The following is an 11,316-nucleotide window of genomic DNA, read 5'->3' as shown; positions in this document are numbered from 1 at the left end:
ATATTTGTAGATAGATATGTGTTTATACATAGGATGTATATTATAGTTGTAGATAGATATGTGTTTATACATAGAATGTTTGTTAAATTTGTAGATATGATATGTGTTTATACATAGGATGTATGTTATATTTGTAGATAGATATGTGTTTATACATAGGATGTATGTTATATTTNAGTACCTGTACCACTACAGTACCACTGTGGAGACGACCTTTGTGGGGACTACGGCCTCCAAATCCGCTTTCAGACTAGACTGTGAGGTAGTGGTGGAAGCGAGGAGGAAGTGTGAGGCTTACCTGAACGTTAGTATCCTCAAGCCTGTTTAAATGGAGCTTTATCCTTTCTGTTAGCATGCGATATGTTGATTCTTACATGACATTTGATGACATAATATTTCACTGTTTTACACGTGACCTACTACCTCTCTCTTTACATTTGACATTGACTCTGTCTCTTTACATTTGACATTGACTCTGTCTCTTTACATTTGACATTGACCCTGTCTCTTTACATTAGACATTGACCCTGTCTGTTTAAATTTGACATTTACCCTGTTTGCTTACATTTTATATTGACCCTGTCTCTTTACATTTGGCATTGACCGTGTCTGTTTACATTTGACATTGACCGTGTCCTTTTACAGCAAACTTTGACCCTTATGATGTCTGTTTTCGCTTGACCTTGTCTATTTACAACTGACCTCGACAGGTCTGTGTGAAGATGACCTTTATCCTGTCTGTTTACAGTTGACCTGTACCATGTCCCTTAATTTACAGTTGTGTAATTGACATGTCTGTTTCCAGTTGACTTTGAAATGTCTGTTTACAGTTGCCAGTGGTTTTTGTTTTGACTCGGTCCTACCGCTTCAAAATTATGTTTTGTAGGCTGACTTAACCTATAACCTTGACCTTTCTTTACAGGTCACGTCGTGTTCACTATACCACAGACAACCAGGGGAAGGCGACGTCTATATCAAAGATACAACTTTATCAGCAGACGTAACACATCTCCTGAGCAGGTAAATATTATGCCATTCCTGCCCGTTTAAGAATTTATATATTTACAGAAAACGAAGGAAGGTTTTTTGACTCGTGCTCTGGTCGGGTATCGAACTCACAATCTCTGGCTCCAAACCATGACACATCGTTGTTTGTGATATTTTCTGTTGACATTGTTAATTATGATATTGATGTGCTGACATTGTAAATTGTCATATCCATCTGTTGACATTGTTGTGTTTGATATTCATTTGTTTACTATGTAATTGTTATATTGGCCTCCTGACATTTGTTTTTGTGAGATTCATTCATCGACAATTTACATTGTGATACTGTGTGTTGACATCGTGGATTTGGATAATAATCTGCTGACATAATTATTATGAAATTAAACTGTTGACATTGTAGATTGGGATATCAATCAGTTCACATTATAATGTTGTAATATTAATCTGTTAATATTGTATATTGGGATACTTATTTGTTGACATTCAAGATTGTGATATTAATCTGTTGACATAATATAAACTTCATTGTAATATTAATTTTGTTAACATTGTAAATTGTGATATTAATCTGCTGACATAATAACTTGTAATATTAAACTGTTGAAATTGTAAATAGTGACATTAACTTGTTAACATTGTATATTAGGATACTTATCTGTTGACATTCTAGATTGTGATATTAATCTGTTGACATTATATAAACTTCACTGTAATATTAATTTTGTTAACATTGTAAATTATGATATTGATCTGTTGACTATGTTAACTGTAACGTTTATCTGTTTACATAATATGTATGCTATTATAAACCGTTGACATTGCAGGGAGATGTACTTTCAGTTTGACAGCGGCACTATTCGCCCTCACACCATCGTCGTGGATAGCGAGGAGACAAACGATGCTCTTAACATTAAGCGTGGGATTTTGTCAGCGCTTCAGATCAAAATCATGGCAGGAGAACCCGGAGATCAGGATCACACCATGGAAAACGTAAGTCAGTTACCCCAGACTTTGTCCTTTAATTAAAAAAGATTTACAATATGTTAATACTGATTATATTCAAGCGCTTCCCATTATCACATATATATCACATTTGTATGACTGATTTCCCGTGATAAAGTCCTCTAATAAAGATTTACAAAATGTTAATACAGATTATATTCAAGCGCTTCCCATTATCACATATATATTAAATGTGTATGAATGATTTGCCATGATAAAGTCCCCTAAACAAGATTTACAAAATGTTAATACAGATTATATTCAAGCGCCTTCCATGACCACATATTCTACAGCTGTGTTAATGATTTCTCTTGTACTTACCCATGATAAAGACCTCTAAATGGGGAAAAGACGTTCGACTAACCACTGCATTGCCTGTTTATTACATATTCTGAAAGTCAGCAGACTACTAGTGTCCCGTCCAAGATACATTTGTGTTGACACATTTGATTTGACGTAAAACTTGCATGTCTCGTTACAGAATGATGTCATAATAATTTTATTTCGTCATTAGTGAATATTACACATTTAATGAAGCTCCAGTGCGATGGCTATCGCTTTAATTAAAGTACCGAAATTTTAGTGGTCAAAATGTAATATCTTTATAATCAAAGCTATTTCAATGGTCTTTTATTACAGATATTGATTGCATTATATGTGTCACAATAGTTTTCATTAATAAATCCAGGTTCTAACCCCCACTTCCACCCATATACATGTTGTACATTACGACGACGCTACTATATTTATAGTTAAACTCTCTGATTCTAAAACGTTTAAAATATACAATAATTTATATGAAAAGACATTACGATTTTTTATCAATATAATTTGATGATCATGGTATCTCATTTATTTTAGACATGGAAAAAGCATTGTTGAAAACAAAATGTCTGATATTTTGTTTAGTTTATTCTGAATTGACACCATATGATTGTATAATCTTATATAAAACTAAATGAGGAAACAGTCCGAAAATAATTTTGAAAGGTTTTGAAATGAGTTTTAGTTCTAAAGTATTCTATATATATATTAAGGTAAGTGTTGAATATATTGCTGTACTAAAACAAATCCTACACTTACCAATCAAATATGCGTGAATATATTTTTGATGCCTTAAGTTAAAACCTTGGGTAAAACCTACGAGTTACATGATTGTGTCATTATTTAGTTTTACGTCATGGCGATAGTCTTTTTACAAAATCGATTATAAATAAAATAATTACATCAACCATATCTGTTTAACTGTTAACTTGTACGCGAGATGCATTTCTATACGACACCAATGTGGTTAATGAGATAGGTGATTCATATAGTTTTATTTTTCTCGATAATTGGACTGTAATTTGCAAAAAGAATATCCATAAGACTGTCTTTTTACCTGTCCAAACATTCTCCTCCTACCTGTAAGATTTCTCAGAGACCTGGACCCGTATTCATGAAACCTTTCTCATGCTCAAATCAAAATTTTGTGCTCAAGCCCAATTTCTTATTCCGATGATAAATTTATCAAAAATACATTGTCCATGATCTGGAAGAATTTCGGTGCGTTTTAGGGCTGAATACCATTTTCGATGTTTGACCTTGACTTTTAGACCGTGCAACACAATCTTAAGCTAGCGGCAAGAAAGTAGGTTTGAGTGCAGAATCCATGCTTGAGCAGTTTCATGAATTCGGGCACTGGTCAATGCTTTTAGGTTATCTTCATAATTAAGGAAAGCTGTATCTATATAAATTGTTTGACTGACACGTCTTGTTGTAGGTGGACGTGTTAGGTACCTGCCCTACCGAGTACGAAGTGGAGAGTCCGGGCAAGGTATTAACCTTCAGAGACATCACCAGGTGTCAAATTCCGCACTACAGTTATCGTCAGCACAACCTGTTCTCCATGATCAAGAAGGTGTATGGTGGCTTTCTGAACAGTCCTATTGATGAGGTAAGCTTTAACAGATCACAGAGAATATTAATATATTTCGTTTTCAGCTACACAGATATCATTTAAAATATCTATTTTACTTTTGTAGCTAATTTATCCATTCAACTCAACAGTAAAATGTGAGCACACTTTAGAAGATAAAAACAGACTTGAAGAAACAAAATGTCTTCAGCAACAAGTGTTTCGTCCTTTTGCACGTGAGGGAACTATAGTTGCAACATGCATGGCCAATATAAGGTAAATGTGATTATTTCAGGAGTACATAACTAGTTACATTGTTATTATACCAAACATTATTATATCGGAATAACTTATAAACAGATATATAAGAAAGTAATGTCATGTGTCATGTTTGAGAATATAACCATATGAACAAGTTGATTACTAGGTCCGGCTCACAAAGAGTTAAAAGAAGTTCCCTAAAATTAAAGTAATCTTTTAAGCAAAGTTGTTATATAATTGTCTTTTCTTGAGTTAATCGTATCTACTGCTTGTCCATTTTCACTGTTTAAGTCCTTGAGATGAACGTGTCAATTTTCCAGTCAACATCTGGTCCTACAAGAAACAAGAGATCTTCTCGAAAGCAATGTTAACCGTAAAATGAGAGGAAAGAAATCAGGCAGCCTTGGGTACGAGTTTGATGATCTAGGAGAGAACATTCTGGTGACTAAAGATGATATCAGTCACTGGCTGCATAAACTCACAATTTACGACGGCGCCATGGAAACAACCCCTAAGTTATTCCATGAATTCCTGTGGTTACTCCGACAAGCGCAGACCAACGACATTTTGGAGGTTTTGGCAGATGTATGGAATTGTCATGGAAACCAAGGAAACTACTGCAATAAAAAGTTACAAGTGAGTAGGTACATGACAGGGATAATCATTGAACGTGTTAAGTGAAGTGTTCCGGGGAAAGCGCATGAACCGAAAGTACTGTTATGGTGTAATTTTATAAAGTTTGTGTCAAAATAAACTGGATTTGTTCTCTTAAACAAATCAAAATTCGCGTCTAGTACATCTCAGATGATACACGTACACAGGGATGTAATGAGATCGGGTCGTATCAATAATGACTGTTCCAAGAACAGAACGAGAGAGTGATTAAGTTAAGTTACAAAAGTAGTGGAACTGAACTGGGTCGATCACTGGCGCTTAGGAAGCTCATTTGGTTAGAGCTTCCGAATAGATTTTGAGGGTCCTGAGTTGGAATCCCTGTCTGACCTCGCATTTTTCCTATGCTGTTACAGTGGTGTTGGTGACCACAACTTGTTTCAAGTACTGGGTATACGCTTTACTAGGGGGTACTAGAACCTGGGTTGCAAATATTATTGTCTTCGGGGGCGAAGACTTGGGGAAAAGGAGTTTCTAATGGAAGTAATAGTTTAAAAATATTTTATACGTTACATATTGGTCTTTGTGTTACGTTCCCAGACACTGGAGCAGGACTACCTTCACGATGGTCTTCTAGCTTGCGGGACGGACGCATGCATCAGTGCATTCACACAGGACATGAGAGCAGGGCATGTCAGGAGGTGGCTAGAGTATATGTTTGTATACGATATCGCCCTATACCATGAATCGTCACCAGAAGTTGCTAGCACCATGCTGGTGAGTACTCGACCTACATACTTCAAGCATCACGTGAGAGGACATCATCCACACATACAAACTGATGATTAGATACCCTAACACTTGATTCTGGTAAGTAGACATCCCTCACAAACAGGACATGTTCCTAGACACCAATAACAAGCCATGTTGGAGTGAATCCTCACATTTCATGCCGATATGCAGATACATCCCTTTCACCCTGATAAGCCAGGCTGGTGGGTATACCACACTTAACCAATGATTTCGAGTAGACACCATTCATAAACCATGCTGCTTAGGCTGGTGAGTTAGAACCACTTAGGATCCTTGCTGTAAGTATCCTTCGTAAACCCGGCTTGTGGGTAAGACATTCTCATCAGTAATGCTAGCAATCAAACATCCCTCACACTTAAAGTCGACGAGTAGATACCCCTCCAACGTAAGTAGACACACGATGCTGTTAAGGAGACACATCTCACAATTTTTCAATTACACAGTCTTTTCTATAAGCTGCGGTTTGTGATACTCAAGTGTATTTATTCACGGAGTGTTTATAATTTCTGTATTTTCTGTCAACTCATTAACCCCTACAGTAACATTTGAACCTTACCAAATCAATGACTGGGCAAGTCCAGTTTAGATATGAAGGGGTGAATCAAGTTAACCCATTATAATAAAAAATAATAAATGGTTGTACACATTTTAATGACAGGCGTCTTATTTAATGGATTTCAGGAAATGTGCATAGAAAGGAGCAGAGAAAGTTGTTGGTTTCCCCTGAGTATCTTGATCAACAAAATTGCGACTGCTGGTAGAATAGCAATAGATCTGGTATGTACTCAACTTTCTATCAGTTCATAATAAATGGGCACTGAATACTATCAGCTAGATGTTTTGGGTGAATTAACATTTTAAATGTTTTGGTTGAATTAACAAACGGAAATATATCTATAGATTTGTATTGCATACTATGGAAGCTAGTGATGATAAGCGTCCTATTCTAAACGTTTTTGTTGCAGTAACAAGCGAAAACATATCCTCAGATTTGTATTGCAAACCAACTGATTCCTATAACGATCTTGGTTTTCATTCAAGGTCAACAAAGATTAACGTACCTTTTTGTTTGTCAACTAAATTAGTACCCATAGTCAGTGATTAATTTGAGTTAGAGGAGCGGTTAAACAATGCTATCCGGACGAAATTATATTTAACGGTATTGAATAAGCTAGTCCGATTTCCGATAACGACCAAAAGATTGCCAATACAAGTAAAAATGATATGATACCGTTTGTTACAACATTCAACTCGAACAATTGAAACATGCTTCAAATTTATGAAAGTTCAGTTAGATTTTTCAAGGAATAGCAAAAAAATTAAACGTGTCTTGGAGAAGAAGAACATGATTGCAAAAGACAACCAAAGAATCTTAGACGTCGACTATGTGCGTCTGAACTTGACGACAAAATAAATGTTAAATACAGCGTGACAAAGTGTATGAAACCGAGATGTTTAACATTTAGAACGCATTTCGATTGTTTTCAAGAATGCCAAAACATTTGAAATGAGATGTAATACGAATTGCAGATAAACATGAACTATGTTAAAGAAAGTCAGTCCATCGGCAACAAACCAAAATTGAGTGTTCAAACGATCAGTTTTTAGTTTTAACAATTTATCAAATGAATACATCAGACATTATTGAAAGAGAATTAAAATAGAACATGTTCATTAAAGATCTAAATCCGGGCCTTAACGCAGGAAATTTAGATCAATCCGTATACACATGCATTTGATATGTTCAGATGAACCAGGTATCTTGCTTTGAGATATTTATTTGTTCACTACCGAATTTTTCTAACGTTTACTTGAATATGAATTCATTTGAGGATTTCTATAATGCTCCGTTTCTTTTTCCGTGTATTTCATTGACGCATTTCACGTATGTATATTTTCGTTTGTTACAGGAATCTGGACCGGTGTATCGGACTCTCCATCACGTCCGTGAGACAATGGGGGATACGTGTCACAATGGGATTTCATCGACCTTAACCCCTCCTGAGAAACAGAATGCTATTGATGAACTTCTTCAGATGATAAAAGTAAGGCCAAGAAACACAATTATTGAACAACTGGATAGTAGTGATAATTAGCCACCTACCCTGTATGACCGTTAGAACCTTACTTGTATGGCGTCAGTACATTACCTGCATTTTACCGTCAGTACCTTAACTGTATGACTGTCAGTACCACACCTTTTTGCCGTCAGTACCTTCCCTGAATGACCGTCAGTACCTTAATTACCTGTATGAATATCAATACCTTACATGTATGACTGTCAATGCTTTATCTGTATGACTCAGTACCATAATAACCGGTATGCCTGCCAGTACCTTGATATCGCGTATGACGGTCAGTACCTTACCGGTATGACCGTCAGTACCTTGATTTCCGGTATGACGGTCAGTACCTTGATTTCCGGTATGACGGTCAGTTCCTTACCTACCGGTATGACTGTTCAGTACCTCACCCGTATGACCTTCATGTTTTCGTGATTCCCTGTTATTGCTGTAATGCAAGCTTTCTACTGTTTCTACATTTGCCTTTTGAAAATGTCTGCATTCCTAGGATCCAGTTCTCTAAGTTCTGTGGTCCGAGATTCTCGGTCACCTTAGGAACTGAATTTTCTGTTTTTGATCAGGCGTATTCATTGCTATTTGTGTCCGAAATACATACCTTGGTATAATTAAACAATAAGTATTTTACCTACTCTGTATAATAGCTTGTGTCTTTGGATGATATTGATCACATGACTTGGTAATAAATCATCATGTCGACCTCGCACGCTCGCGTTTCTCTGATTATATTTCGTTTACTCGGAGTTTCTAATGAAAAAATACGCAAGATTCACGACAACAGAGTTCCGAATGACTGAAGCAGACAACAATAGCGCGCTTACTTGATCATCTTTGCTATTGGATAATTGTTTTTATTTTGGCATAATTAATAACATTAAATAATACATAACATATTTAATGTTCTTGTGGTAAGGATCGATACAGTATCGCCCCCATTTTCCCTACCACAAAGGAATACGTGTATAATATGCCCTTCGTGAAATTATATTTCTTCCCCCAGGTTCTTGGTAATATAGGTGCGCCGGTCCAGTACGTGTACGACAGTAGGTACGCGGGGATGGATGGACAACCCGAGGACCGGAGGCTAGTCAAGGCCTTGTTACAATGTGCTCACAATATCGACCTACCTCACAAGGTCGCAAAGTCAGCTATATTGGTGAGTTTCCTTTATAGGTAATATAAGTATTTCGAACGGTGAAATTATGACATTAAAGACAATATTAAGTATACGACTACGATTGTTCGTCTAAAGGTCTGGAACATGTAACATGAAATCTGGTATACGTTAAACCAAGTGCGAGGGAAACTGTTTCTTGTCAAATACCGATGAATCCTCATTCACTTCCAGTGAACTATTGTCATATTAATTATATGTTATTCTCATCTTTTACCTAGGCATTGCATAAAATGGCCCTCACCCTTGAGATGAAGGACGCTCTTGTTGTTATTTTCGCCGATGTGAATCGTCCGCCCTCACTACGCTCAGCAATATTTGCACGGCTTGTTATGCAGCCCGATCGTGACTTAGCCGCGGAACTCAACGAACTCATACACGCTGAGAAGATGAAATCCATGAAGCACTATATGGTGACTTACATAAAGAGTCTACAACAGAACGACCAGCCGGACCTTAAACCGTGGGTCCCATAACCTAGTGTCTAATGAAGACTAATAAGAATTGACAGGCATTCACCTACCCTAATGTTAAATATACAATAAATCAGCCCCAAGAATTGTTTTTTTTCCAACCGAATAGGATGCACATACCTATGTTCATGTTTAAGGCGAAGTCGGCTCGCCGAAGTATTGCATGCATATTTACACATAACTAATGTTGCTAATTAATATTGGTTGATAAATTAATTTCAATTAAAAAACTTCTCTAAAGGTAAGATTTCAACGAATTTTGAGTAATACACATGCAAAGTGGTCAGTGTTATGAAAAGATTGATGTGCATGTTTACGCAAACTATATGAGGCTATCGGAATTTAATAGGTTAATTGGTTTCCATTCATTACCTGCCCTTATAATGGTTGACTTGTATATTGATCCGTTTATTAAGAATGTGCATCACACAATAAGGCCTGCACTTAATCTCAACAATGGTCCAAAGCTACGACATTGCCAGAAAGCGGGGGCTATACATTCTACAAATCTGCTTGTCAATGTTTCCTGAGTTCTTTTTGTCCTGGTCATACACCGTTCCTGTTGTTGCCTTGCTGACTAATGATTTTGTTTTCCTGCGTTGACGCTTTGATACTCATTTGTCTTCTACTATAATTTTCAGCTTACGAAGTATCTGGGAGGAGCTAATAAACGCAGACTCCAGGAAATTCCCTTACGTTAGACACAGATTCGGAACGCACAAATACGTCGAGATGTCTCGTTATATCAAGTAAGTTCAGCAGATATATTTCTACATAACCTACCTTTTGCAAATCTTTTTCGACCGATGTCGAGTTATATAGTTTTCGCTTCGTCTGTCTGTCTGTACGTGCATACGTGCGTTCGTGCTGACTGGGGTTTCCAGGTCATATCTCAGCCACTGTTACACGACTTTGTAGATTTGCGGGGAGCCCACAATCCAAGTTGAATATACATATCTTTAAATTAAATCGTCTGATTAATAAAATGACATAAAGAAAAGTATAACACAGTAAAAATGGTCGGCGTGCATTGACATCCTGGTTGCGATTTCTCTGAATGGGAAGTCGCACCATTTTTCTCTTCCAAGTTCTGTCCTTCTCGCGGACCGCAATCATGCATAAATAGATATGTCGTTGTTATAGATCTAGAAATTGCATTGCTGATCTGTGTCGTCATTGTGGGACTATGCACCCAGTTTTAATCGTTCTATTTTCTACGTTCCCGCTCCAGATAGATTGCTATGGTTTTCAGATAGACATTCTTTTCTCTAGGTTCCCGCTACAGATAGATTACTATGGTTTTGAGATAGACATTCTTTTCTCTAGGTTCCCTCTCCAGATAGATTACTATGGTTTTCAGACAGACATTCCTTTATCTAGGTTCCCGCTCCAGATAGATTAATATGGTTTTCAGACAGACATTCCTTTATCTAGGTTCCCGCTCTATATAGATTACTATGGTTTTCAGATAGACATTCCTTTATCTAAACAAGTGAACGCTATTGCCAAATCCTGTTACTACCAGATCAGGAACATCGGCTGTATTCGGCAGTTTCTAACTGCAGATGCATGCAAGATTTTCGTGCATTCACTTGTTACCTCTCGGTTAGATTATGGTAACGCCCTGCCCTGTGGTATATCTGACAAACTAACTAGTCGTCTGCAGAGGGTTCAGAACACTGCAGCACGGCTAGTTACTCGTACTCGAAAGAGAGAGCACATCACACCTGCGCTTTATTCGTTGCACTGGTTACCTGTACGATACAGGTCGCAGTACAAAATTCTGGTATACACATACAAGGCACTGAATGGAACAGCTCCTCAGTACCTACAGGAACTTGTTACCCTGTATCAGCCGTCAAGATCACTGCGGTCGGAGTCAGAATCTTTGTTGTGTGTCCCAAAATCTCGTACTGTGACCTACGGAAACAGATGCTTTGGGAGGGTTTCGGCTACGTTGTGGAATAGCTTACCATCTGCTATTAGGAAGTCGAA

General features: G+C 37.2%; 1 protein-coding gene across 1 annotated transcript in view; it reads left to right on the top strand.

Annotated features, from left to right (window-relative positions):
- Window positions 1-178: 178 nt before the first annotated feature.
- LOC110453807 (apolipoprotein B-100-like) overlaps window positions 179-11,316 on the top strand; it is a gene marked incomplete at its 5' end in the record, with an annotated part of 31,444 nt that continues 20,306 nt past the window's right edge. Inside the window, 12 exons of the mRNA XM_021502967.1 lie at window positions 179-304; window positions 923-1,020; window positions 1,833-1,998; window positions 3,773-3,946; window positions 4,035-4,183; window positions 4,489-4,804; window positions 5,381-5,557; window positions 6,275-6,370; window positions 7,504-7,638; window positions 8,675-8,830; window positions 9,070-9,311; window positions 9,963-10,070. Of these exons, the coding sequence (XP_021358642.1) occupies window positions 179-304; window positions 923-1,020; window positions 1,833-1,998; window positions 3,773-3,946; window positions 4,035-4,183; window positions 4,489-4,804; window positions 5,381-5,557; window positions 6,275-6,370; window positions 7,504-7,638; window positions 8,675-8,830; window positions 9,070-9,311; window positions 9,963-10,070 (1,943 nt within the window). The remainder of the gene's footprint in view (window positions 305-922; window positions 1,021-1,832; window positions 1,999-3,772; window positions 3,947-4,034; window positions 4,184-4,488; window positions 4,805-5,380; window positions 5,558-6,274; window positions 6,371-7,503; window positions 7,639-8,674; window positions 8,831-9,069; window positions 9,312-9,962; window positions 10,071-11,316) is intronic.

Source organism: Mizuhopecten yessoensis, unplaced genomic scaffold, assembly GCF_002113885.1.
Source record: "Mizuhopecten yessoensis strain PY_sf001 unplaced genomic scaffold, ASM211388v2 scaffold7513, whole genome shotgun sequence".
NCBI lineage: Eukaryota > Metazoa > Mollusca > Bivalvia > Pectinida > Pectinidae > Mizuhopecten > Mizuhopecten yessoensis.
This window is presented reverse-complemented; position numbering and strand designations above follow the sequence as displayed.